At 52.0% G+C, this 24,794-nt stretch overlaps 10 protein-coding genes across 10 annotated transcripts; 6 read left to right on the top strand and 4 right to left on the bottom strand.

Moving 5' to 3' along the window:
• Window positions 1-1,536: 1,536 nt before the first annotated feature.
• Window positions 1,537-3,255, bottom strand: COCVIDRAFT_94376 (hypothetical protein; the record flags this gene model as incomplete). The annotated part of the gene is made up of 3 exons (XM_014702950.1): window positions 1,537-2,996; window positions 3,051-3,087; window positions 3,205-3,255. The coding sequence occupies 3 exons, from the start codon at window positions 3,253-3,255 to the stop codon at window positions 1,537-1,539; spliced, it is 1,548 nt and encodes a 515-aa protein (XP_014558436.1).
• Window positions 3,256-3,751: 496 nt separating this feature from the next.
• Window positions 3,752-5,068, top strand: COCVIDRAFT_94444 (hypothetical protein; the record flags this gene model as incomplete). Its single annotated transcript, XM_014702949.1, has 1 exon — window positions 3,752-5,068. The coding sequence occupies one exon, from the start codon at window positions 3,752-3,754 to the stop codon at window positions 5,066-5,068; it is 1,317 nt and encodes a 438-aa protein (XP_014558435.1).
• A 995-nt stretch (window positions 5,069-6,063) lies between these two features.
• Window positions 6,064-7,916, top strand: COCVIDRAFT_94529 (hypothetical protein; the record flags this gene model as incomplete). The annotated part of the gene is made up of 2 exons (XM_014702948.1): window positions 6,064-7,053; window positions 7,104-7,916. The coding sequence occupies 2 exons, from the start codon at window positions 6,064-6,066 to the stop codon at window positions 7,914-7,916; spliced, it is 1,803 nt and encodes a 600-aa protein (XP_014558434.1).
• Window positions 7,917-8,752: 836 nt separating this feature from the next.
• Window positions 8,753-9,507, bottom strand: COCVIDRAFT_25080 (hypothetical protein; the record flags this gene model as incomplete). Its single annotated transcript, XM_014702906.1, has 2 exons — window positions 8,753-9,317; window positions 9,419-9,507. The coding sequence occupies 2 exons, from the start codon at window positions 9,505-9,507 to the stop codon at window positions 8,753-8,755; spliced, it is 654 nt and encodes a 217-aa protein (XP_014558392.1).
• A 710-nt stretch (window positions 9,508-10,217) lies between these two features.
• COCVIDRAFT_94355 (hypothetical protein) lies at window positions 10,218-11,079 on the bottom strand (the record flags this gene model as incomplete). Its single annotated transcript, XM_014702947.1, has 2 exons — window positions 10,218-10,908; window positions 10,976-11,079. 2 exons carry the CDS (start codon window positions 11,077-11,079, stop codon window positions 10,218-10,220), a joined length of 795 nt encoding a protein of 264 aa, XP_014558433.1.
• A 489-nt stretch (window positions 11,080-11,568) lies between these two features.
• COCVIDRAFT_94367 (hypothetical protein) lies at window positions 11,569-12,289 on the bottom strand (the record flags this gene model as incomplete). Its single annotated transcript, XM_014702946.1, has 4 exons — window positions 11,569-11,625; window positions 11,679-11,894; window positions 11,951-12,123; window positions 12,178-12,289. The coding sequence occupies 4 exons, from the start codon at window positions 12,287-12,289 to the stop codon at window positions 11,569-11,571; spliced, it is 558 nt and encodes a 185-aa protein (XP_014558432.1).
• Window positions 12,290-13,158: 869 nt separating this feature from the next.
• COCVIDRAFT_14455 (hypothetical protein) lies at window positions 13,159-16,106 on the top strand (the record flags this gene model as incomplete). Its single annotated transcript, XM_014702886.1, has 4 exons — window positions 13,159-13,172; window positions 13,223-13,278; window positions 13,537-15,545; window positions 15,600-16,106. 4 exons carry the CDS (start codon window positions 13,159-13,161, stop codon window positions 16,104-16,106), a joined length of 2,586 nt encoding a protein of 861 aa, XP_014558372.1.
• Window positions 16,107-17,335: 1,229 nt separating this feature from the next.
• Window positions 17,336-20,478, top strand: COCVIDRAFT_25076 (hypothetical protein; the record flags this gene model as incomplete). Its single annotated transcript, XM_014702905.1, has 7 exons — window positions 17,336-17,477; window positions 17,533-17,762; window positions 17,820-18,128; window positions 18,179-19,402; window positions 19,478-19,588; window positions 19,640-20,194; window positions 20,248-20,478. The coding sequence occupies 7 exons, from the start codon at window positions 17,336-17,338 to the stop codon at window positions 20,476-20,478; spliced, it is 2,802 nt and encodes a 933-aa protein (XP_014558391.1).
• A 614-nt stretch (window positions 20,479-21,092) lies between these two features.
• On the top strand, window positions 21,093-22,542 carry COCVIDRAFT_25075 (hypothetical protein; the record flags this gene model as incomplete). The annotated part of the gene is made up of 3 exons (XM_014702904.1): window positions 21,093-21,466; window positions 21,544-22,315; window positions 22,375-22,542. 3 exons carry the CDS (start codon window positions 21,093-21,095, stop codon window positions 22,540-22,542), a joined length of 1,314 nt encoding a protein of 437 aa, XP_014558390.1.
• An 855-nt stretch (window positions 22,543-23,397) lies between these two features.
• COCVIDRAFT_36189 (hypothetical protein) lies at window positions 23,398-24,348 on the top strand (the record flags this gene model as incomplete). The annotated part of the gene is made up of 1 exon (XM_014702945.1): window positions 23,398-24,348. The coding sequence occupies one exon, from the start codon at window positions 23,398-23,400 to the stop codon at window positions 24,346-24,348; it is 951 nt and encodes a 316-aa protein (XP_014558431.1).
• Window positions 24,349-24,794: the final 446 nt, after the last annotated feature.

Below are 24,794 nucleotides of genomic sequence, written 5' to 3'. Positions count from 1 at the left end.
CCCCCCCCCCCCCTCTCCTCCCCCCTCCCCAAGGTGTGTGTGTGTGCGTGTGTGGATCTCCCACATTTACCGCAACCCGCAACCGCTATTTACCATGCACATCGCGGGTCCGGCATCCCTCCCAATTGCTACCATAGGCTCGGTCTTACAAACTGACAGACACACGACCCCCTTCCCAACCCTACCCTACCTACTGCATGCATTTCCGTCTAATGTAGACCGCCCCTTCACCTCCAGAACCCGAAACCTGAAACATAGCGTCCTTTTCCCTCTGTCTGTTAAACTAAAAAAAAAGGGTTCCCTTACTAGCTTTAGTCGTCTTTTTTTTTTCTTTTCTCTGCGTTCCGATTCGCTTTTCCATTTTGTTGCGGTGAGTGCTGCGCGCGCGGATTGTGCGGATGCTCTCTCTCTCTCTCTCTCGCCCGCCCTTTGTTTAGTTGGTAAGACCTTTTTTTTTTCGTTCCCCTGCCTCCCACATACACACACACACATGCTGTTTTCTCTATATACAGACATAGTAAAATGTTGACACAAAAAACATGTGATTCTTGCGGTGTAAAAGGAACAACCTACACAACCCTTGTTGAAAAAAAGGCGATGGTGTGTTTGAGAATTATGGGTATGCATATGTAATGCGTGAGCTAGAAGCAGAAGAAGGACGGGGTGTCTGTCAAAACGTCATAACTACAGGCTAATGACTTTGTTTGGGGGGGGGGGTGGTATGTGCAATGTTACCCATTTTTTTTTCCTTACATACTTTAACTACGGTATACGGCGCTTTTGCCATGCGGATAGTTATGGAACAAAGGCATGGAGGCTGGGCTTGGGCTGGGAGCACGGAGCACGAAGCATACATGTGCACGCAGAGAGAGAGAGACAGAAGGTCTATGCGTCACCCCCCCCCCCCAAAAAAACGTGTATTCTGGAATAATGGTGCCGGTTGCCCCGTCAGTCTGTCTCTACGCTTGTTTTTACTTAGGCTCGGATGTAAGATATTGGGGGGGGGAGTGGTACCGAGCTAATGGGATGAGTGCCGGGTTTTTGGATTCATGAGTCGGGCCATTTTTTTATTTGGGCTTTGGCTTTAGAGGGAGGGGAGGGGAGGGGGAGGGAAATTGAGGGTAGAGAGGGATGGGAGGGAATGTGACTCATTGAGATGAAGTATATTGAAACACACCGGTACTTGGTGCAGAGTACAGTCTGAAATGAAGGGATACCTTTTGCACCGATGAGACCGTGGGGTAAGATTGTAGATGCTTTGAATTTTGAAAAACTCCACGCGCCATCGGAGTATGTACTGGGTATCTCGGTTCAAGCTATGGACCTTCTTTTTCGCTGCTCAACTCCCGCCTGACAAGTGATATCAACCAAAGCACTGACCTTTGTCTGCTTCTTTTTTCCCTCTTGTTCATGTGAACTCTTCTTCTTTGCTTCTTCTACACTCTCCATCTTTGCTTCTTGGTCAGCTTGCATCTGCATCTGCAGGCAGCCTACCGTGCATGTGACTGAATTATTTGCTTCTCCCCCGCCTCAACCTCAGATTCCCCCATTATCATCCCGAGACCACAGCTTCACGGTGCGATCTTTGCCTCCACTCACGATCCAGCATGCGTCCCTTGTGACATCTGTACTAAACACGGGCCCAGAGTGTCCTTGCAGAGTCTTGCAGTGTGCCCAATCGTCCGCTGAGAAGATTTGAACATTCTTATCAAATCCAGACGAAATGACAAAAGTCGACGCCTTCTTCGGAATCACTTGCCCTTGCTCATCTTCTTGCAGCGGTATGCCGCTCGTCGGACCATCAGTCCCCTTGAACCATCGTAGATCAGTGACTCCTCCTGTGTTGGCTGCAATCGAGTTGGTCTCTCTCATCGCACGAACGTCCCAGCATTTCATAAATCCATCTCCTGATCCAGAAAGTAGCCGGTGGCCATCTGTGGCCCAGTCCAATCCGTAGATGGGCTTGATATGACTTTCCAGCATATAGATGACTCGACCTGTCCGAACATCCCACACACGACCAATGCTGTCCAGACCGGCACTTGCAACCAATGAACCATCGCCGTTGAAACTGACAGTATAGACCTCCTTTGAATGCCCCTCTTGCATAAGGAGCTCTTGACCCGTGTTCACGTCCCAGAGCCGCCATGTGGTATCATCAGAAGCTGACGCTAGGTATCGCCCTGTAGGATGAAACGCTAACCGACAAACACGGTCAGTGTGTCCTTCGAGCGTACGCAGAGGTTTGTCGTCATCAAGCGACCATAGCTGAACCTTTCCACCTGCTCCTCCAGAGGCAAAGTTTACGCTTGAACTCGATACAGTGCTACCAGGCAGGGTTGCGTCCGGCATCCAGTCTATTCCTGTCGCCCGTTCCGCATGTCCACCCCGGTATGCTTTCTTCTGCTCAAGACTGGGGATCTCAAGCAGTGCCACCTTGCCGCCCCAGGTGCCGTATGCGACGTACTGCCCATTTGGCGAAACGCGTACAATGCTCACTGGTCGATCTGCTGTTTGCGATCCGTAGAGTTCAAAGCCCTTCAGTCGCTCCTTGATGCCATTCCGGAACTCAATATGCGTCTTGAGCGGTATAGTAGCCTCGCGACGCTGATATGCGATTCGTTCTTTGGCTCGTGGCAGTGAATACTTGGCCATTTCCCGTCGCGCATCCAGAAGTGCCTGTGTGCCCTGCGTGTAGAATTCCTCTTGCTCGTCCCCAGCCCCCTCTTCTGCATCTTGCATGTCTACGTCTGCTGCATCCCCGCCCAATGCTTCCTGTGCCTCTGCAAGCAAAGCGCGAAGTCGATCACGGCGCTCAGCAGGTCCCTCGCCGAACAGGGTTATTGGCTCTCCGCGCGAACGCAGCTTTGCTTTGACATCGCGGTCGGCTGTGGGCACAACTAACTGGGCGGCTCGTCGCTTGCGATCGAAATCCTCCATGAGCGAAGAAGCCGACGCGTTTCCTCCACCGGGCATGGCATGGTTGCGGTCGAGAGCTGGGCACGTTAGCATTCTGGCATTGCAAGTATGAATTGCGCCCAGATACTTACGGACACTGGCAAGGTCTATCCCCTCCATGGCATCGCCCTAGACACTCACGTTAGCTCTTGTATTTACAGAAGCTGTATATACCCTCCTGGAGGTAGCTGCGCAACATGTGAAGCTTGCTGCCTGGTATCCAGAGACAATGTACAGAACACATACCGCACCATTCTCCTCCTCGACATAGGCCTGACGCGCCGGATGCATGCTCATCTTGACTGACTGACTGTCCCACGGCGGGGAAGGTGATTGGAAGCTCGTGGGGGCGTCTCTCGAAAAGAAGTTCGGGGCCAGCCACGGGTTTAGGCGATAGGGCTGAACTAGCGTCGGTTATGTCATTCTCCGCGTTTGAGCCAAAAGCCAGCAGCGTTTGGCCGCCCAGCCAAAAGGTTGCAGAATAGTGAACAGTTGTCCAGAGGACTGTCAGAGCAAGCCGGCTTGTCCTCTCTTGCCTCTGCATCCTTCTCACCCAGATTGTTGTGCATCTTGAGACGATGCTCCTAGCACTTGTAAGTATCACCGCCCTCAGCAGCTAGCCGATCGGCAATGACGACGGCCAATGTGAATTCTTAGCCCAAGGGTCCCTTTTTATTCCAACGTCGTCTGTCGCAAAGGTACGGCGCCGCCATGATGCATTCCCTTCACTACCACTCTCTGCCGCAACCCTCTTCACGTGCTAATTCGTAATCGATAGGCTTGGGCTTTGGCCATGTCATTTGCGATAACCAGTGCAGCGGGCCTTGCGCGACTTTCACAAGCACCGCGACGCGCCTCATCTACTGGCTTCTTTCTCCTTGCTCTCTCCGCATCGCCTTTGGTAGCACCTGCCTCGACCAGCCGCAGTCCCGGCGTCCCCTTGCAGCGAATGCCTCCCCACACACCCCCAACTTGTCCCTTGAATCGAAACACCTCCCCGGCCACAGTCGGCTTACGATCATTCCATTCTTCCACGCACAATTGGCGGAGCATGCCGCAATATACCTACCATGTAGCTGCCTCCTACTCAGCCAAGCAAGACAATTTTGACGCAGAGCAAAATCTGTTCACGCGCCCGCTCTACGACCCGAGGAAAAGCAAGATTGAAGATCTGCGCGAGTGCAAAGAGGCCATCGACAAGCGGAAGCGAGCAAAGAGTGGACAGGACGCCTTCTTCTTCAGCCAAGTCGGAACCACTGATACCACGACATTTGGAGTTGCAGACGGAGTCGGGGGTTGGGTCGAGTCTGGCTTGGATCCCGCAGACTTCTCTCATGGATTGTGCGAGTACATGGCCTGCGCAGCGCGCTCATGGCCGCACGGATTCAACACGACGTCGTTACACCCAAAGGATCTGCTTCAAGTTGCGTACGACGAAGTTACCGATGACGCCAGCATTGAGGGTGGCGGCAGCACCGCATGTCTGGCCGTCGCAGAACCAGACGGCCATGTCGAAGTTGCCAACCTGGGCGACTCAGGATTCATGCATCTGGGTCTAAACGCCGTGCGACATTTCACACAGCCCCAAACACATGCCTTCAACACTCCCTATCAGCTCTCCAAAACGCCTCAACGCATGCTGGTGCAGATGGCTGTGTTTGGTGGTCCAACCACACTCTCGGATCTACCAAAGGAGTCGAGTGTAACGCACCATAAAGTACGGCATGGAGATGTCCTCGTCTTTGCAACCGATGGTGTGTGGGATAATCTCAGCCCACAGGATGTGCTAGGCATTGTCAGCCGTCAGATGGTCGACCTAGGTGCTTGGGTCGAGAGAGATGGCACAATTGTGGTTGGAAAGAACCTAGCAAAGTTGGTACAGGCCGACTCATCTCGCAAGGCAGACAGTTCCTCGCTCCAAGCAAAGGTCGCAGTTGCAATCGCAAAGGAGGCTAAAGTGACGGGACTCAACACTCGCCGGGACGGGCCTTTTGCCAGAGAGGTTCAACGATACTACCCTGGCGAGAACTGGCATGGCGGTAAACCGGATGACATTGCTGCCGTGGTAGCTGTTGTGCTCGAGGAGGCATCTCCACGAGCAAAGCTGTGATCATTTGTACGACCTACCGTTTGGATGCATGAGTAGGCCATGGCGTTAGGGAGAAAGACTTGCACAATCGGGACCGGGGCATGACTGCATACAACACTCACGAGAGGCGATTTCATTGGCGGCTCTAGCTATGCAGTGTCTTTTACCAAGCCTTTCAATCTGGTATATATGATTGGGTCGTTGTTCATGTCTCTACAGCGTGTTTTCTCTTTTGGATAGATGTTGTAGAAGAGAGGGGACTGGGGTATCAAGTAACGCAATGTTTGTTTTGGAGGCTACGGGCTAGTATCTAAGACGTTATTACTATCACGATGTATGCAAACTGTTGAATTAAAATATATTGTTGCTTTCAAGTCATGACATATCGACAGAGTAAACCATGGTTGGGCTGACAGTTCTACAAGACCGCATGGCACTCTCATCCTTTGGCTTGCACTGGCACAAATGCACAACTACCACAACCAATCCGAAAAATGAATATGTATAAAATAGTCATTGCTGAGGTGCATTTGGAAAAAGCAAGCACTTGAAAGACAATCAACATTTTGGCTCAATGTGCATTGCCTCGAAGCTGCTGTTGTCCGTTCCGCTGCAGGAACCAAAACCCAGGGCAAAGCCATTCCATGGATACCCATATCATCAAGTATGTATTAGACCTTAAAGGTTGCACTGGTGTGAAATGCACACTGTATAATCCCTGGTGCTCGTCAGCAGTTCCCACTAGTCCCGCACTAGGTGTTTTGGGCCTGTTTGTTTACTGCCGCGTTCTTGTTGCCCGGCAACCAGACCACGCGAGAACTAGGATTGGCCGGCGCGCGCTATGGATGTCAACGTCCAAACTCAACCACCACCCCCAGCATCTCTACGACAAACAGCCGCCTTCCCTCCGGGCCTTATGTATGCGCAACTAACACTACAGCTTTCAATCGCTATTCACATAACCCGACAAACACGTTTATAGCCACGCGCGCATATCATCCCTTTGCGACTCTCAAATGGCTACCGGATCTCCTACGCCGCTAGGCGGCTCCTCATATGGGCGCATGCGTGCGCAATCATCGATACGACCCCGGAGAGACTCTCCGCTCTCTATGCTGGGTCAATCGCAGGGTTTCTCTGCCGACGTGCCCATGATGCAGAGCATCGACATTGGCGACAGCTCAGATGACGAGATGCCACAACCCATGAAACTCAGTGCTCTGACGGCAGCTCTACTTGCCCAAGGCAACGAGGTTGATTCACCGGAGAAGAGGAAGCCTAAGCTCAAAATCTCACGCAATGATTCGGGCTCAAATACACCCGTGCATGACTCCGTCACGCCTGCGCCCAGTCTACGCATCAAACGAGTTCCACTACGGGGTGCACCCATGAGGAGACTGCGCAGAACACCCCAAAGCGAGGAAGAGAACCCTCCTTCCCAGGACCAGGAGAATATGCCTGCGTCGGCCATCAAAAACCAGCCTGAGAACGTCCCCGATTCCGTCTTGAAGGTTACTGGCTCAGTCATGAAGGTCGCAGAGGACCGCCACATGCAATCCTCCCTAGAACACCAGTCACCTAGCGAAAGGGCTTCGCAACAACAAGAAAAACCCATACCACTACAGTCAATGAGCGCAAATACCCCACGACGACCAGCGCCTCCACCACCGCCAAAGATGTCTGTATTGGAGACCGCAACCGCTGCTGCTGGAGCTGCCACCACCAAGACACGAGAGAGGAAGAAGAGAGTTACGCTGTCCGTCAATGGAAAGCACTACTCTCAGATGGACAGGATAGGCAGAGGTGGCAGTTCGGCGGTGTACCGTGTCATGGCAGAGAACTTTAAGACTTTGGCGCTGAAGAGGGTTAAGCTTGAAGACGCCGACGAGGCTGCTGTACGAGGTTTCAAGGGCGAGATTGATCTACTACAAAAACTCAAGAACGTCGACAGAGTTGTAAGACTTTACGATTGGGAAGTGGACGAGCAACGCCAAGTGCTCAGTGTAGTAAGTGACTTTTTGTCAGGAGTCAAAATTTTAATGCTAACATACTACAGCTCATGGAACTCGGAGAATCAGACTTGGCCCGCATAATACGAATGAAGCTTGACCCCGCCGATGGTGATGGCAAACTCGACCTCAGCTTCACCCGCTACTACTGGAAAGAGATGCTTGAATGCGTCGGTGCAGTGCACGACCACGACATCGTCCACTCGGACCTCAAACCCGCAAACTTTCTCCTCACCTCCGGCCGCTTAAAGCTCATCGATTTCGGCATCGCCAACGCCATTGAAGTCGACCACACCGTAAATGTCCACCGCGACTCGCACATCGGCACCCCCAACTACATGTCCCCCGAGTCCCTCGAAGACTCTGCCGGCGGTGCCCGCGGTCTCCTCAGCAACGGCAACGGCTCCAAAGACATGGCTCTCGGCAAGCCCTCGGACGTCTGGAGTCTCGGCTGCATCCTCTACCAAATGGTCTACGGCCGCCCCCCCTTCGCCCACATCGCCAACCAAATGGCCCGCGTCCTCGCCATCGTAAACCGTGACTACAAAATCGAATTCCCAGACCTCGGCGTCGGCGATGTTCGCGTTCCCCCAGGTCTCAAAGCTACTATGCGCCGCTGCCTCAACCGCGATCCCTCGCGTCGCCCGAATATCGCACAGCTCCTGGACGAACGCGATCCCTTTTTGTACCCCGATGGCGGCGAGGACCTCAAGATTCCGCAGGAGCTGCTCGGACAGATTATTCAGCGCGTTGCGGATCGCTTCCGAGACCCGAATAAGCCCGCGCCTACTGATGATGAGATTCGTCAGTATCCAGCGAGTTTTTACGAGAAGATACGGCAGTTGCTGGAGAGCGAGTAGCGAGGTTGAAAATACTTCGCTTTTCTGCAATTTCAGTCTCTTCTTTTTCCTTCTCTGCATTCCTTGGGCTCATCCTTTTGACGCTTGTCCCCTTCTTTTCTTCCTTTTGGGCGTTATCGCTTCTTTCTTAAGGGAAGTTTGACAAAAAAAAGAAGAGAGGAACTTTTCATTTCCTTTGCGCTTAATGATTATGAACTGGTGCTTCTGGAGCTTTATGGGAGTTTGACCATATTCTCATTGTTTTTTTTTGCCTTGCGACTGCCATTTCTCTCACCTACCTATCTACCTAGTTTTCTCTTTTTTTTTGTTGGTTCTCGCAAGCCGCCTCTTGCATGCGTTCAAGCGTCACCTCTTATCCTTTTCCCTCTTGTACAGTCATGGCGCAGGGTTCTTTGCTCTCTCTCTCTCTCTCCTTTGTCGGGATACGCTTTTAATGCTTCATGATGAGTTAGGAACGTAGACTTCACTGGTAACTTCACGGTTGCTCTCTTTGTATATATGGGCCGTGTTGGACAAGATATTTCTTCAATTGACTTCCTCAAATCTCTGATTCCCTTCTATGTGTGTGAAGCTGGTGGTGGTGATATGATTAGCCATCAGCTTCCACATCCCTCACTGTACTTGATGGTGCATGCCAGTGACCTCTACCCATGCTTCCATGTCCCTCACTGTACTTGACGTTGGCAGTGACCTCTCTATCTATACCAGTCCTTCCTCACTGTACTTGATGATGATGATGATAGTGACCTCTATCCATACCGGTCCTTCCTAGCGCCAACTTCTTCCATGCGCCAACTGTGCCTCCCAAGTCTAAAGGACGTTCTTTCCATACTCCATCAGTCCGTTGGAGTCAGAGGAGGAGGAGGAAGTGGAACAACAGTGAGCGAGATATCCGTGCGGCCTGATCTTTCCAACACTTCGGTGACTTGCTCATGCAATGCCACTTGAACGGGCTCAATCTCGCTGCCGAACCAAACTAGCTCCAACTCCTTGAGGCCCTCAAATGTGCACAAGTCGCTGAGCTCAAAGATGATCCATGGTTTGAGGCCAGAGTGAGGGATCTTGCCATCTCGATAGATGGCGAATGCGTCGACGAGGAGACTCACTCTGGAAATAGCGTTGGCTTGACTGCGCGTGAGGTTCTTGCACAGCATCTCGATCACGTGCTCTGAGTAGCCGCTGAAGACGCTGCGGGTGAAGGGAAGCAGCCTGGTCTCTGCCCATATTTGGCGGCAGGTTTGGATGAGTGAGAGGTTGGAGCGTGGGTACTCCCAGGTGCGGTGGTCCTGCGTCTCGTACTTTGGGCTGATGCTGTCGGCATCAAAGACGTAGTTGTAGATCTTCACGCGCAGCTCGGCGGGAAGACGCAGAAGGGGAGAGGACTCCTGGTTGCGCTCATAGCTGTGCAAGTGAGGGTTTGTTTAGTTGTGCGTCGGGTTTCAGAGAGAGTGTCTTTTGTTGTTTTTCACGATGCGGCAGCGGGGGGGTTTGTAAATACTTACACTTGTTGAATGAGGTACATCAACTGTACATGGTAGCGGTACTCATGCGTATGGAGCGGATCCGACTGGGCCCTTGGTCGGGGAACCATGTTGGATAATGGTGGTGGGGCGAGGGAGGTCGGAGGGGAGAGGGAGGTCGGAGGGGAGAGGGAGGCAAGTAATATAGATTGTGCGTGGGCGTTTGTGCTTAGCTAATGGCAGTGAAGCAGTGAATGGTGATTAAGGCGGGTAAGAGGTGAGATAGGGTCTGTCGAGTGGCTTGTCTGCGATGTGAATTGGCAGGGAAGGCGTGATGGGAGTCGTTTGTTAGGAAGGAGACGTCATCAGATGCTCTGAACAGTGTGGCAAGGCCTCAAACCAAGTCACTGATAGGTCCCAGAATCTTAGAGTCCTCTTTACTTTTGCTGTATCTGCCAGTTCCATGCTGCTCGGGTTCATGTTTGTTTGTATTGTGGGCTGCGTTTGTCTGATATGAGATAGCGGTGTCGGACTTTCTGTCTACTGACCCAATGACACTCTTCACAGGTGCTATTTTCTTGTCTGAATTAACAATATCAGCAAGTTGAGATTTGTCTTTCTAATAAGACAAAGACTTGCCACAAAGATCGATTCTATTGAGAATAGCTAAGTCCAATGGGCTTCTGATACCCATGAGATCTGAGCAGAATCTCTCAAGTCTTATTTCAGATTTCGAAAAATAAAAATTAACCGCGATACGCTGCCTTTTGCAGTAAATGTGTCCTTGGTTGCCTTAGGCCTGTGTGCATAGCTCAGGTCAAGTGACAACTGATTGCAACAACTACACCGAAAAAGACACAAGCTTCGGCATATCACCCACCGCAGGCACAGGCCCCGTATCGAGGTCTTCTACATAATCACAGCCCACTACCACAACCTTAATATCACATGAACCCCTGATCTGCTCGAGCTCTTCCTCAATCAGATAAGCCATCCTGCCCTCCACCATATCCCAGTCATGCTCCCAATCGTGCGGACCAACCCACTCAACAGTGAGCTTACGTAGCCCGCGAAGATGACCGAGGACACGCAACGTGGCAAGAGCATCTTTACCAAGGTTGACACTCGGGCTTCGCCGGCCAAGAGCCGGATAGTAGATCACATCGTTGCATTCAAAATACACGCGAAGATTCGTCATAGCACCGACCTGTGCATCCGTCAGGCGGTAGTAGACAGCAAGTTGCATATCCCAATGATATCCATGAAACTCATTTAGTGCAAACGGCAGGAGCCTTGTCTCTGCATGGATTTGGCGGCAGGTTGTTAGTAGGGCTAAACGCCGTCTCCGGAGGTGAAAGTAAGTCGCGAAGTGAAGTTTTCGTCCGCGAGAGCGACACTTGTGACGGCGGGTGCAATTCCTTGTGTCGCATACGCGGATCTGTGTACCGCCGAGTACATGGCCGTAAATTAGTTCCCGCACGTTGGCAGGAAGACGGAGGAAACCTGAGTCTTGCTCGATTTCGATCATAGTGCTGGATTATGTAAGTAAGTGCATGCATACATGACAGATGGAAGCAAACACCACAAAAGTGCACGTACGCGGTGTCAGATTCATCGTCTTCATAAGAGTGGGCAGAATGCTCGTAGGCGCGTGGGAATGAACGCTTAGATAGGCGCCGCTTCAGCCGCTTCAAAGGATCCATCGCTTAGGACTTGTAGAGAACATGGGGGCGAGGCTGTGGGGTAGGGTCCAATCGGCAGGCATAGTTTCAATGGAAAGTGAGTGTGAGGACTTGTGATGTTATGGAATAACAACAGGGATATTAATTCAGGGGCGGCTAAAAATAGGTTATCGCCATCTCGATAAGATACCGGGGAGGAGATGGGTCACGAGATCTGCTTTTCTTGATTGCATGCATGTTCCCTGTGGCAAGTGACATGTATGAGGATGGTAGTACTACGATTCTTTGTGTGGAAAATTTTGGAGTTAGGATTGAATGCCTATAAAAGTCCCTAGTGTCCGAAAAACAGAGGATACTAATGATACAGCAGGACGGCTGTTCTTGGCGTGGACAACGCGAACAGAGCGGGGATTATTTGATGCGACGACATCCGAAAAAAGCAATGAGCTTTACAAGGCTGTTTAATTAGTAAGTATACTGCCACCTCGTTCACGTGCTATATGCTTTGTTTTAGTCCTTCTTTGAAATAGCCTTGAAGTCCCAGTTGTTCAAGTAACCGGCACCAATCTAGTTAAATGTCAGTATCACGCTCAGCAAGCATCTCTCACAAGAGCCCTTACGCAGAGATAGGTTGCAAAGCTAACCCAGCCAAGGTATGGCGCGAGCAGCCATCCACAGACGGGGTCAACTTGTCCCCAAACATTGATAAGATAGGCGATCGTCCCACCAAGAGCCAGGATGTCAGCTGAAGCAGCAATAGGTTGACCAATGCCAAAGTAGAGAGGCGTCCACAAAAGGTTCAAGGCAAGCTGGATGGAATAGAGGGTAGCTCCGTGCTGCATGTTGGTAAGTTGGGCGGTCATATTTATGGTTCAATTGAGCGGTAACATACCTCGGCAAGAGCAACCGTGTTAGGGTTCATGGAGGATGTTCCAGTGGTGTATGCGCGGTAGGCCGTGTAGCCCATGGTTGCATACAATGCTGTCCAAACCGGGCCGAAGACATAGCCTGGCGGATGTAGAGGAGGTTGCTTCAAGGTACGATATGCTGTCTGAGACACACTTGCTATTTTCAATATTAGAGCTCTTCCCAATTGCACCAGCTTGGTGAAGGACTCACGACTAATGACAAAGCCAGTAGCTGTTCCGCAGACGACCGGCAGCAGGATGGACACTGCTGGGTTTTCAAAGACAAAGCTTGGGAGGGTGAGGGAGGGGATGTAGGTCGTCATGGCTGCGCTGGGGCTCGGCTAGGGGGGTGTGATCAACGTGTACCTGCGCAAAGCATGCAATGGCCCTGGGAAAAGGTGCCTGTGGAAAAGGAAAAGCCGGCTGCACTCCGCATCTCGTGATAACCTGGGCGTCGAGCATAAAGCGGGCCTGCCAATCATCAGCCTCGGCCCTCCACGAGAGCAACGCGTTCACGAGCCGGCCCACTTTCCGCGTAGCCGTGCGGCGCTAGCCCCGTCTCAGCCGCCCTCGGGCTTCTCCAGCCGCCGCGACCAACCTCACCCTTCCTTCTGTCATCTCCATCTCCGCCGGCGTCGTTCAGCCGGGAGTCACTTTAGCACATCGTGAGTGCACGAGCTTCTCGTCCTTTGCCTCCCCCCCAATTGTTCGTACCCCGTCATTCCTCTTGTACAGCTATCTCCATAGCTCCTACTGCTTTGTCCCCGTGGCCCTGCGCCTCGGCCTCCCTCCAGCCACCTCTCTGACCTTGTCTACGTGCGCCGCTGCTCGTGTGCGATCAATCGCGCCGGGTGTCTGTGGTAGCCATCCTCATCTTGTCACTCCTTACATGCCTCTTCTCCCTCGTTACTAGTCGCGCCCTTTTCTCACCGTCTTGTCTCTTATTTGTTCCCTCTCTGACCGAGCCATCATGGCAAACAGCTACCCAGCCCGATTGCCTGTCGAGCACCCGATATACCCCATCGCATTCTCCCGGCGAGATTGCGCGTCTAAGAGAGCAAAGACCACGCGTCTGGCGCTTATGGTTGGTTGACAGTGCTACCTGTCAACTGCCTGAATACCTCTATCCTTCCCCGAGGATTCTAGACACCCGTCGTCCCACGAAGCACCCCAAATCTAAGTAGCCGAAATAATGGATTCGTATACGTAGGTTCATGCCTGACCGTCGCGCGACGAGCAATGCTGACAATTGACAGCGCCACTCACGAGGAGGCCAGACCGCCTGCCGACACATACAGGCGTCGCTCACCAGGTAGGTTCTAGATTCCTGTTTGGGGTCAGCGCGCATCTCTCGGTTATCGTATCGTGGATCTGCACATCGCTACTCTTGTTGCGCGTTTGTCTTCGAACGCGATCGTTACACACTCCATGTTTCGCCTGATTGCGCGGTCCGAAGACGTGCAGCTGCTACCATAGAGTTCATCGCTCTGGGCGTCGCGTTGACTCATCTCCCAAGCTTAGGAACCTTCTGCACCATCTCCAAGAAACTTGGCTAACATGCATTCCAAAGGCTCTGGAGACCGCAGGACTGGCAGGCGGCGGTCGCGGTCCCCCCAGAATATCGACCGTTACCAACCCGATCGTGCCCGCGATTACGATGGACCCCGACGTGATGGAAATCGCCGCCGCTCCTCTCCTCCGCCAGTACAGGCCGGCATTGACAGATATGTGCCTGGGCAAGACAACTTCGCACCGACATTTACGACAAACCCGGTCCCGAACCCCATGCATCTCGAATATCAGGTTGGATTCAACTACTTCGCCGAGTGGTGGCGCGTTGAGCAACTCATGAAAGAGGAGAAAGAACGCGCTAAGAATGGCGGTCGTAAGCCCGGTCTCAAAGGCGAGCGCGAAGCCCGTGAGGAGCGCGGCAAAGAACGTGAGCAGATCCAAGCAGCCTACGATGAGTACAAGGAGAAGCTGCAGGTGCAGATGGCCAAGACATTCGTTGAAAAGCACAAGAATGAAGAATGGTTCAAGGAGCGATATGACCCAGAGTACGATTTGGCATTCAAGGAGAAGCTTCGCCAGTACCGCCATGGTATCTACGAGGACTGGGAGCGCCAGATTGACGATGGTTACTTTGATGAATTCACACTTGAGGGTATCTACAAGAATGACTCAAACGGAGCTGGCGGCATTGTTGAGAAGGAAGAGGGAGAAACAACAGCTGCTAATGAAGTCTTAGGTGTGGGCGACCTTCTCCCATGCAAAGGCGGCGAGATTCGCGACGAGACCGCTTTCCAACCAACGCTGCTCATCAAGACAATTGCGCCAACTGTCAACCGCGAGAAAGTCGAGGAGTTTTGCAAGGAGCACTTGGGAGAGGGCCCTGGTGGGTTTAAGTGGCTTAGCATGAGCGATCCAAACCCCCTTAAAAAGTGCCACCGCATCGGCTGGGTCATTCTCAATCCAAGCGACGAGCAGCCAATGATCATTGACGATCGTGGTGACGGACGTGACGTTGATGACGAAGAAGGCGCCATGGACGTGAAGCCCGAAGTTACTCAGGGGACACAGAGTACTGCGCACAAGGCTCTCGAAGCGCTCAACGGAAAAACAGTAAACGACGAGGTCAGGGGCAACTTCACCTGCCACGTTGGTATCCATGAGCCACCTGCCGCTCCACGCAAGAAAGCACTCTGGGATCTCTTCTCTGCGCCTGAGAGAATCGAGCGTGATCTTGAACTTGCCGAGCGACTAGTCAGGAAGCTCGATTCTGAACTCAAGGCCGGTCACGAGGATCAGTTCTCGAATGTTGACGGCGTTAGTAAAATCGAGCAGCGGGTCGAGGACCTGCGCGAAAAGGGCTGGCTTCAGCCTCCTGCAAATGCACCGGCCCCCATGAAGAAGGAGCGAGACCCAGAAGAATTGGAAGAAGGTGAAGATGAAACAATGGAGGACGATGAGGGCACCTTTGACGATGAAGTTGATGACGAGGAGCTCTTGGTCAAGAAGAAGAAGTTGGATCTGCTGATTGAATACCTGCGCCGGGTGTACAACTTCTGCTTCTTCTGCGTCTTTGAGAGCGACTCTGTCCATGAGTTGATTCGCAAGTGCGCTGGAGGACATCTTCGCCGGCCACGTGCTAGTCTTACTACGGCTGCAAAGGCGACGGCAAAGGCCACAGCTTCCGGAGAACCGTTCCCTTACAGGAAACAAGAAGCGTCAGGCGAGGCTGAGAACGGAGAGAGTGGAAGTCCAGTACAAGAGCGCAAACCTATGCGTTTGAGCACCAAGAACCAACAGCAACTGCAGCGGGCTTTCAACTGGGTCAAGACATATGAAGAAAAGCTCCTTCAGCTGCTTGAGCCTGAAAACGTTGACATTCGCAAGCTGGGCGGCAAGCCGCTGGATGAAGCGATAGAAGATGAGCTTGCTCGATATGTGAAGCAAGAAGACGAGTCTAAGTGGCGATGCAAAGTTCCAGAGTGCACCAAGCTATTCAAGGGCGAACATTTCTGGCGCAAGCACATTGAGAAGCGTCATCCTGAGTGGCTTGAGCAACTACAGAAGGACGTAAGTACTTGTGGGGATTATCCTAACGGTTGGATTTTGCTAATTCGAATACAGCTGCGCCTTGTGAATAGCTATGTTCTCGATCCTGCACACATTGCGCCGTCGCGCAGCGATGCCAATAGCAACGGCCACTTCCCAATGGGTAACCATGTTCAGGCGACTGGAACTCCGCGAGGATTCAACCTGGCCAACATGAGCATGGCGATGGCGGGAGGCAATGGAATGCAGAATGGAATGCACATGGGCGGCATGTTCAATCCTGCCATGGGCGGCACCTGGGACCCTGCTGCTGCTCATGATGACCGTGCAGGACCTATGCGACGGGGCGGCCATCGCTTCAACAACCGTACAGGGCCTTACGACCGACAGGCTCGTGATGGACGTAGTCGACCGGCTGTTAACGGCGGCCGTCTGACACCTCCACGCGGTACGCGACCCGGACCTCAACGCTACGGCGAAGGTGGACCTGGACCTGTACAGTCTGTGCAAGGTCGATCTATTAAGAGTTACGAGGATCTAGATGCGGTTGGCGGAGGCGGCGGCGGAGAGCTCAATTACTAAGCTCTGTAATTAGTGTGGGGTCCCTGCAGCCACGGTCACGGTGTAAGATGGTAACAGGGTCGGCGTTGACAAGGCTGCTTTTTTCTCTCTCTCTGTTATCCCTGATTGAAGGCTTCCCCAGATTGCCTTGATAGTTTGCTTGGGAAGGATAGGTACTGGGCGGTGTCTTGAGAATGTTTCATCATTGACTGTGGTCTGGGCTTGTTTAGGCCCATGGGGGGATTGTGTATGTACGTCTAAGTAAATAAGCCCAAATCCAGATTGATAGCCACAACAACCGGTTGGCAGGTGCAGAGTCATTGTAGGTAAGCAAGTTTTCAGGGGGCATCGTCATATGAGCACTAGAGGTGCGAAGAAAGCTGCAATGTGACCAGGTTGGGCATCAGCCATGGGGTGGAGCCAACACCCGCCAGGAACCGAGACAGATGCAATGACTGGACCAATGGGCAGGACATGTGCAATATCAGTTTTTGTTGCATGCACAAGGCTATCCTCGCCGCCAAGGGAGAGCTTTTGGCAGGCTAAGCGATGCGGCGGTTGTGATTGATGAGATGGTGGAAGCCAGTGAGATCAGACTCGGGCCGGCCAGGCGTACAAGGTGACAAGACAAAGCCGCCCCCTATGCAGCGTCAGCATGAGCGAGGGGAATCCATCCTGTTGTAAGATGAGGGATGGGGAGTGGTAAGCAGAGCAGGAGGGAAATGAAGTTGTGCACGCGGCCAAGGCGCAGAGATGCCGTGCCATCCTAGAGCAGCGTCGTGGATCCTGACGGGCCCATACGTAACCGGGATGGTGGGCGGGGATTGCGTCACTCAGCCACAGATGAGTGCGCCGCCGACCTTCGCTGCAGTTCCGTCGAAGCCCTTTTGAAGGGCAACAACGGGCGGTGCAGGCGGTGCAGGCGGTGCAGGCCCCATTCCGCCTGCTGGCCTCCGTTGCTGTGCCCACATCTCCACACTTGCACCAGCCTCAGACGCAGCCACAAGCACAGCGACGTGCTATTCCGGGCGTCATAAACACGCGTCGATCCCCCCCGCCAGATCGCTTCAGGCTACCTTTTTGCATGCGCATTTTTATACCGTGTCGCCCTTTGCTCGCGTCGAAGCTCCTTAGCCCGGGTCGGCCTTACCCCTACAGTGAGTGGTGGTACTACTATTAATTCAGGCACGCCCACCCATTCCAACCCCCCACCTACCATTCAGCTCAGCGGCGCTACCCAGCCCATCACCATGAGTCCCCAGACTACCGCAAGCCACCTCACTGAGCCGGACCGGCCAGCCCACCCAACCCGCAATGACACCAGCTACTCCAAGTTTTCCGTCTTGTCCGTGCCGCCTGAGGGTTCCATCTTGACCGGCAAGCAGGAGCACTGTATGCCCTCCTCTTCCAGGCACATAATACCCAAAGTCACTAAACAAACATGCAGACCTCAAGCGTGAACTCATATCGAGACAGACAAAGTACGAAATATCCGAGCTTTCCTCTCCTACGGCTTTGAGGCGCTTTGGCGCACCCTTTCACTCGGATGCAGGCGAAGTTGCGCCCGAAGATTCTGAACTGCCCCTCCTCCGCTACATTTTTGTCAACCATGTGCGAAATTTCCCCTTCTTGGATAAAGCCAAGGAAAAGGAGTTCTGGCAGGACAAACTTCAAGTCGTACGTTGCATGAGGCCAGAACCCGTGGACAGGGAGCTGACAACAGTGCCGCCCTAGTTTTTGGAATCGTTCGCGAGCAAAGACATTTCGTCTTCAGAGGACCGCCTCGAGGAGACCAAGCGAAGGAAACTGGCACTCAAGGCCGAGAAGTTGGTCGAGCTCATGATGGTCTCCGGTATTCCGACCGCGTCGGGCTACGAGGAGAGAATTCGCTTTGCAGAAATGGAAATCGTCGACCGACAAGCTGACGAAAAGGGTCTCACAATGAATGCGCCGAGCGGTCATTCTATTAATGGCTGGGATGTAAACGTTGCGGGCGTCAGGACAACATCGGTGAAGAGACACCTTCGGTATCATACACATGCAGTAAGTCAATGTCTGCGCATAACGGTACAAGTCTAACATAAGAACTCTAGGAGTACATTATACGTGTCAGACAAGGACATGGCCAAGATATTTACATTGGTCGTCGATATGCCGATTTCGTTCAATTACACAAGCGGATACGCCTTGAGCTGCCCGGCAAGGTTCTCGCTCCGCTACCCCGGAAGAATGCCAAAGATGGAATCCTACAATCAAATGCCGATGACGACGAAGTTAGTTCCATCTCCTCGGAATCTACTCAAGGACCGCCTCCTATCGAATCCAATGAGAGCAGCGGTGGTGGTGGTGGTCTTAGGAGCTACATTTTTGGTGGCGGACACAAGAAAAATGCATCGCAAAGCTCACTAGGAAAGCGTTCACCACGGCCTTCAGGGGAGTTTTCTGGATACAAACCCCCTCGCAAACTGTACCGAGAAGAGCAGCGTGTTTCCCTTCGTGCGTTCTTGCGATCATTCTTGCACAATGAGCGGATTGCACACTCAAATGCCATGGCTGAGTTTCTCACACGCGACCCTATAGAAATCAATGAAGAAGAAATGGAGGACATTCAGAGACGAGAAGAAATGGACCAAAGGCGCATAGAAGAGCAAAAGCAATTTTACGAAGTCGCACGACAACGAGCAGCAGAGCTCGATATTCACATGGAGAAGTTCAGACGAGAGATAGTAGAGAGCAATGGACTTTCTCATCTGTTTCAGGAGATCAGGGTTAAAAACAGTATCAGGGAACTCAAACCGGAGTATCAAAAGTTTGCCGAGTGGCTACGGATAGAAGTTGCTGCCACTCTCTACCACTTGTTCTTGGCAGAAGACAATTCCCCGGAGCTTTTTGCCCAGGCGAAACGCATACATTCTTTAGTGCCATACGGCGTTCTAAAAAACGTCATCAGGATTGCCAACCCGGCAGCCGTCATGAGCGGAGTTTTGGATCTTTTCCTTGCACAGCCCTTCGGCGCTCGATCGCTTTTGCAGCGTATATTTGGCATGGCTATCAACGATGGCGTTAACTCTGTGCAAAAGACCATCACCATCCTCGCATCAACAAGGATCAAGGACGATGTGCTCTGCGACAAGATTAAAGCATACGTGCAAGCTGATGAGGGTGTAAAGGATATTATCCGTCAGGAGGCTGCGAGCGAGAATGTGGATGTTGTGGTCACCATATTGCGATCAGAGTACTTTCAACCAGAGCTGAGCCCGCAGCAGGTCGAGAAGGTATTCAATGCTTATGTTGCCTGGAACAACGCAGTCGAAAATGTGAGATTGAGACGGCTTAGTCGAACAGCTAGCCGGCGAAGCACTACCAGCACATCAACTAACGCGACCGATCAGGTCGAAAAAGAAATGCGCTCAGGCGCAGAGCTCTTCGCTCACCTTAAGCAATACCTGAAGCTCTGCTTACGTCAAAGAGATAAGCTTATGATGCTTCAAATCATCGAGGAGGTAAGCTTGTCTAAAACTAAGATTACACCAACAATGACTGATGGATTATAGCCGACAACACTGCAACTATTCCGGGATTTGTTCACCATCTTTTATGAACCCTTGGTTCGCGTCTACAAGTCTGCGAACGTCTACAACAGTATTACTGACTTTGCCCTTTTCGCCGATGACACTATCAAGACGATTGAAGCATGCCAACGACAGGAAGTCTCAGCTGACCCCAACCAAACCGTTCAAGCGTTTATCGATTTGTGCGCCCGTCATGAGGACAATTTCTACAAGTTCGTTCACGAAGTGCACAAGCACGACAACGGTCTTTTTGACCAACTTATGGGCTGGCTGGAGGGCATCTTGGACTTCTTGCGCCATGGTCCTGGAAGTGGTGGTAAGCTCGACATGAATGCACTCTTCCGGGGCGCTATAGACTCGAACTTAATCGACAAGGAAAAGGCAATTAGCGAGATCAATAGTTTGATCAAGTGGCAAATGGCCAGGAAGAAGTGGCACTCGGACAAGACGAGGCAGAAGATGGCGAGCGGGGACGAGCCTGATCCACTGATTGGCGGTATTGCTGGCTTCAAGTCTAGCGACTTTGGCCTCAACGCGGTTTGTTCTCACCAACCCATGAAATTCGCGCTTGCGTACTAACACTGTTGCAGATGGATCTCCAAGACCTTGAACTTGATGACAACGGCAGCGATTCAACCGATTCGGAAGACATGGATGATGCAGACGTTGCAGACCCGATTGAAGCTGAGCGCAAGAGTAGAGCCAAAGCTGCGGACCGGTTACGCAGGAAGGCAGGCGAGCCTGAGAAGCCGCATATCGAAGAGCTATACAAGCTCAACGATAGTTTCAACAGCATGCTTCGAAGCGTACTTGCGTCCTGAGCCGATTACAACCTCGTCCGGAGATATGTGGATAATCTTTACTCTCTCCCTGTCCTTCTGAATGGTATTACTTTATAGAATTCTATTCTGCAAGAAATATATTTTAATGAAACAATGAACACATGTCCTCATCGCTGCACACGGACTCGATGCTCACTCGGATGATGGCGCAGTGCACCGCCACTTAATCTAGGAACGAGCCTGCCCAATGCACGTTAGCGCGGCTGCACCGCGTGGAGCTAGTGATCAGTCGCATAGCTGTCCTTTAGTGCCAGCCGAAGTGTCGCAACATCCACGCGTTGAATTGCTTACCCTTTTCTCTTTTCTGTACAATGATCTGGCGACTCCGGCACAGGCAGTGCTGATCTTCGTTCTTTTTCCCTTTTTTAAACCATTCGGCAACGTCAATTGCCCCTGCATCCTCGAGTCAACTCAGCCGACCGTTTAACGCACGGCTACTCCCTGGATACTAAGACGACACTGAGTAGGACCCTTTCACCCCACCACCTCGGCTGTTGTCTTGCTTTCTCTCTGAGGGTGTCGCAACCTCGACCTTGGATCCATTGTCCGGAACATTTACAGTAAAAACTATCCTGCAGTGGTAGCCCACCATCATGCCCGCCAAATCGCGATTCACGAGGCTAGACGCCTTTACCAAAACGGTCGAAGATGCGCGCGTTCGTACAACCTCCGGAGGAATCGTCACAATCGTGAGCCTGTTGGTTATCTTCTGGTTAACGTGGGGCGAATGGGCCGACTATAGGAGAGTGACTGTTAGGCCCGAATTAGTCGTAGACAAGGGACGAGGCGAGCGCATGGAAATCGCGTTGAACATATCGTTCCCGCGAGTACCATGCGAACTGATTACGCTAGACGTCATGGATGTCTCTGGAGAACTACAGATGGGTGTAACACACGGTATCAACAAGGTTCGATTGGGCCCGGAGAGAGAGGGTAGCAAGGCCATTGAAATCAAGGCCCTAGATCTGTAAGTGTACTTGGAGTTCTATCTCTGAAGTGGGGCTACATACAGAGAGGGGCAAAGCATACTAACCACGCTTCTAGGCATGCCGATGAAGCCTCCCACCTTGCCCCTGATTACTGCGGTGAATGTTTTGGCGCACCCGCCCCTGCCAACGCGAAGAAGCCCGGTTGCTGCAACACCTGCGACGAAGTGCGTGACGCCTATGCTTCCATATCATGGTCCTTCGGTCGTGGAGAGGGTGTCGAACAATGCGAGCGGGAGCACTACGCAGAGCATCTTGACGAGCAGCGCCAGGAAGGATGCCGTCTCGAAGGTAGCATCCGTGTCAACAAGGTCGTTGGAAACTTCCATATCGCTCCCGGAAAGTCGTTCTCCAACGGCAACATGCACGTGCATGATCTGGAAAACTACTTCAAAGACGAATATGCGCATACTTTCACGCACAAGATCCACCAGCTCCGATTCGGTCCTCAGCTGAGCGATGTAGTTGTTCAGGGTATACAAGATAAGCACCGAGGTTCCGGCCCTGGTAGCTGGTCGAATCACCACATCAACCCCCTTGACAACACCGAGCAACATACTGACGAAAAGGCTTTCAACTTCATGTACTTTATCAAGGTTGTCTCGACAGCTTATCTGCCCCTTGGCTGGGAGGACGCTGCTCCTCGCCTCACCAAGCATGATGAACTCCTCGGCTCTACCATCGATGCTTCGCACAAGGGTAGCATTGAGACACATCAGTACTCTGTAACGAGCCATAAGCGAAACCTGAAGGGTGGCAATGATGAACAGGATGGACACAAGGAAAGGATTCACGCTCGTGGTGGTATTCCAGGTGTCTTCTTCTCTTACGTAAGTCATACCTTGTTCTTCAATACACAGGTGAGACACGGCTGCTAACCCCTGAATAGGATATCTCACCCATGAAAGTCATCAACCGCGAAGTCCGTGAAAAGACCTTCTCTGGCTTTCTTGTCGGCCTTTGCGCCGTGATTGGTGGTACACTTACTGTTGCTGCTGCTGTTGACCGCGCCCTATACGAGGGTGTGAACAGGATCAAGAAGATTCATTCCCAGTAGTCATAAAACTATCGTGAAACCATGAGAGAAGCGCAGGGCAGATGCCATGTCTTGCTGCGTTCATGTAGGGATATTTTTGCGGAGTTCTGGAGTTTGCATTGCTGGTCTAAAGCGAGTTAGATTCGTAGACTGAGATGAAGTCTGTGGGGGGCTAGGTGTGGGCAGAGGTGTAGGAGGATAGAAATTTTCCGGTTCAGGGAACGAACAACTTTTGTATTATTTAGGTTAGGCAATCAAAGAAGAATTCTACGTATCAATATGCATCGCTCGCTGAGTCTGGTAGATGAGAAAATGTCCGTTCGTTTACATGGCAGCGCCATTTGCGGATGTTGCATAGTGGCGACTGTAGAACTGCCTACAATTCAAACGCAGAAAGACAAAAACTGTGGAATGTGAGCCTTCATGTTGGGTACCTTGCTTCAAGAGTGAAATGGAGAGTCGGTGGTTTCGCGCCATTGTTTGCAGATAGTTTATTGGTTTGGCTGGCGTAGACGTGTCTAGGCTGCTACCAATTGTCTCAGAAAGAAGGCTGCGATATAAAGTGCGCATTATAGCTTTGATGATTGAGCCTTCCAGATTTACAAATATCAGAGAACTACTGCGTATCCAATATCATATGTTACATATTTGTAGTGAAGAATGAGAGAGTGTGAAGATGTAGGAGTACCAAGGTGTCGTTCGACGTCGGAAGAGTCATTGGCGTTGACCAATGAGAGGTGTCTCAGGATGACATCGTGGCTTGGCGGCGCACGGCCAGTCAGCCTTTATATACGGCTCCATCATCAGTCAATTTGCTTACACACCTCCACATCTCTCTCACACTCGCCCAAACCCACTGGAATCATTTCAGCAGCCATGAACGACCAGCCCCGAGGACGAGGACGTGGCCGTGGCCGCGGCCGTGGCAACTGGAGTGTCTCTTTTACACCACAGAACAACGATGGCGATCAGATGATGGTTGATGGCGACTCCTCGCGTGGACGAGGTCGAGGCCGAGGACGTGGGAGAGGTTTTAGAGGAGGCCAAAATCACTTCCAACACGACAACCGCTCACGAGAGCCACCTATCGATATCGAAAAAGTCAAGTCAAACCCATCCTACCCACTTATGGAAGGTTTTCTCGGGCGCCGTTACGATGCAGCCAACAAGCTACTCAATCTCTCCGCCATTGCCAGCGACCAGGAAATCCTCCAATCCGGTGTGTTCGCCACAGAAGGAGCCCAAAAGAAGTTTTTCCCTGCCCTTATGATTGTTTGCGACGCCATCCTCGAGACTCAGGAAGCAAAAGAGCAAGCGATCCACAGCGTTACAATGTCTGGCAACAATCTTCAAAATACGCACGCTGTTTACCAACTCTGTAATCACTTTCGCCATATTCAGAACCTTGACTTGAGCAACAACGCTTTTGCGACGCTGGACGCGCTCAAGCCATGGAAAGGCCGTTTCAGAAACGTCGAACATCTCATCATCGATTCATTTCCCTCGTCAAACTGGGAAGACGAGATCATCTCGTGGTTTCCCAAACTCAAGATTCTGAACGGCAAACAAGTGCGTCCCGGCGCGGCGCCAGGGGCAAATGCACAGCCACAGCAAATACCCCAATCCAACACCCCAGTACCCGCAGCCGCAACAATGGATCCAGAGCAGCAGAGAAAAGAAGAAATGATTCTTTACGTTCAGCGCGAAACCAATCTCACACGTGACTACGCAATTCAGTGCCTGGAAGCGGGCCAGTGGAACCTCGAGCAAGCAGGTGCTTTATTCGCTCAAAGTCGCGATTCTCTACCACCGGAGGCTTACAACTAAGGATCGTCTACCCAAAAGCATGAACGCCATCGACATGTGCTTCTCCTGTGGGCCTAGGAACACGATCAGGTGCTCTACTTGAGGTTGTTGAGTGGAAGAGAGCTCGTCCAATAGGGCACGTCGTAAACATTACAAGAACGACTGCCTGTATATGACGATCGGGACCCAAAAAAAGAGGAGGACCCCTACACTATTGCTGTATCAAGACCAAACCACGCGAACTCGAAATCCTACACTTCTTCTCATCCACACGTGTACCAGTAGTCTTTCAGCACATATGGCCTTCCTCACCACGACATACAAAACACGCTATGGAGCTTCGACTTCTTACCCAGCACATACATACAATACCACCCACCTCTTCCCTCCCACCCACGAAATCCACCAGCGACATCTCTACTATTGGATACCGCCTTGTCTACCCTCCACATCCATCCACTACGAAA

Source organism: Bipolaris victoriae (genome assembly GCF_000527765.1).
Source record: "Bipolaris victoriae FI3 unplaced genomic scaffold scaffold_26, whole genome shotgun sequence".
Classification (NCBI taxonomy): domain Eukaryota; kingdom Fungi; phylum Ascomycota; class Dothideomycetes; order Pleosporales; family Pleosporaceae; genus Bipolaris; species Bipolaris victoriae.
The sequence above is the reverse complement of the archived record's forward strand: the minus strand, read 5'-3'. Positions and strand labels throughout refer to the sequence as shown.